At 36.3% G+C, this 2027-nt stretch overlaps 1 protein-coding gene across 1 annotated transcript in view; it reads right to left on the bottom strand.

Moving 5' to 3' along the window:
• Positions 1-394: 394 nt before the first annotated feature.
• The window catches only part of FARSB (phenylalanyl-tRNA synthetase beta subunit), a 55512-nt gene continuing 53879 nt past the window's right edge, over positions 395-2027 (bottom strand). Inside the window, exon 16 of the mRNA XM_023529725.1 lies at positions 395-939. Coding sequence (XP_023385493.1) covers positions 740-939 — 200 coding nt within the window. The 3' untranslated portion in view covers positions 395-739. The remainder of the gene's footprint in view (positions 940-2027) is intronic.

Raw genomic sequence — 2027 nt, 5'->3', positions numbered from 1 at the left:
TGTCCCCTCTCAACCTCACATCACTATAAGTAACTGTTAAATGACACTTTTAAAAAAATGAACCTTCTATTAGAAATTTAAGAAGCCAAATACAGTCATAAAAAATTGTCAGGTAAACAGTAAAAACAAGTGGTAAGATAGTTCTCTCAAGTTGTTTCTGAATCTCTTGCTTAACCAAATAACTCAGTTTCAAGCTACAAGGATATGAAAAGCAAAACTTTCAGAACTCCTTGGACAAGAAACTAGCATATTAGGAGTAGACACATTCCATTTCGTTATCTTAACTTAAACTCTCCGACAGAGATTATACTGTACTTGAACTTTTACACAGGATTCCCACCCTTCCTCGGTCAACTTTATGACTTGATTCACATATGCGAAGTCTTTCAGAATAACTTTTGAGGTGTTTTTTTTTTCTTTTGCCTTAAAGGCCTCCGACAGGCGGCTTTTGAGTCCAAATCATCAGTTTAGGTTCTCTTAGCTTCCAGTTTGAACTCCGGGCTCACCATGGTGCTGGTGGCTCGAAGGTGACAATAACTAGGGGTTACCAATGCTCAGAGGCATACTGTGCAGCGCTGTGATGGCTCTGAAAAGCATTTTCATAAAATGTGGGCGGGAAAAGGGATGTTTTCTAGAAAATACTAACAAATAATTAAAATGAAGCTCTCCCGCCTCTCCCCAAATCAAAACAAAAAACAAAAAAACAAAAAATCTTTATCAAAAATGGGGCTAGGCCTCTTCATTTCATTATCACTGACTCTGGATTCAGCTGACATGTCTTACCTTCTGATGCTTTGATCACATATCCCCCCTTCTTTTCACCGGGAGGCACATCAAGCAGCTGCATAATTCTGTCCAGTAGCCCGTGGATTATCTCAAACCCAGGATTCTTGTTGTAATAAATAGCACAGAGATGCCTGTAGTTTCTTGCACCTACATCTAAAAAAAAAAAAAAAAAAAAGGCCACATTGACCATTACTTAAGAATCTGGTCTACGCCAACACAAACTTGGGCCAAGACGACAAAAAAGAAAATTGATTAGTAAACACATAGAGAACCATTTGGAATGCAAGATAAGATGGTTTTTCAACCCTCTGAGGTGTTATTATTTGGGGGAGCTGTGGAAAACCCTCAATGTTGGCCCAGGAACAATAAGGCTTCACAGTGGTATAAATTGGTGAAACTCTTTGTAAATAATTCAGCAACATGTATCAGAGCCGTAAGACTTCTTTTATTCACAATACTGTACAAAGAAAAAAAATCCTAAATACAAAAAAAGGCTTCAAGTAGAAAGACGTTATTTCTACATAAAGCAGTATTTCCAATAATGAAATCAGAAACCAGCTGAACTGGGGAATGGCTACATAAACTGCAGTACAATCACTCATCAGAATAATGCATGGCTAAGAAGCAGCTTTATGAAGATTTGTTATAACAGAGCTAGAGCTAATACTTGAAATAGTAAACAAAAGAACAGGAGGCCAGCCTCAAACACAGTCAAAACTAAATCGTGTTGTTTAAAGAACATACATAGGTTGGAAAACTAGGGAGCAAAGAAGGGAATGACTATCACAGAAGTCAGAACTGCGCTTGCTCTAGATAAGGGGAAGGTGCTATGATGGGGAAAGGTCTTATCAGAAGCTTTAGGAATATTCCGCTTTTTAATTTGGACACTTATATAGTGTGTGCTTTATAGTAATCTTATAAAACCATATGTTCTATACACTCTTCACAATTAAAACAGGAAAAAAAAAAAGCAGTATATGAAGATAAGAATCACAACTCTATAAAAATGTAACCAGAAGCCAAAAAACTCCATAAACCGGTAAAAGACTGAAAAGAAATCTACCTACATGTTGACAGAGGTTATGTATGGGCAGGGATTTTTCCAAGTTTTATCTATTTTTCCATTTTTTTCTTGATTAATATATATTATTCTACTGTAAAATTCAGAACTTACAAAACATAATATTTTTTTAAGTTTCAACAATCCAAATGAACCCTGATGGGTGACTGAATAAACTGTG

Source organism: Pteropus vampyrus, unplaced genomic scaffold, assembly GCF_000151845.1.
Source record: "Pteropus vampyrus isolate Shadow unplaced genomic scaffold, Pvam_2.0 Scaffold42, whole genome shotgun sequence".
In the NCBI taxonomy this organism is placed as follows: Eukaryota; Metazoa; Chordata; class Mammalia; order Chiroptera; family Pteropodidae; genus Pteropus; species Pteropus vampyrus.
Note: the sequence above shows the minus strand (reverse complement) of the source record. Positions and strands in the feature narration are given on the sequence as shown.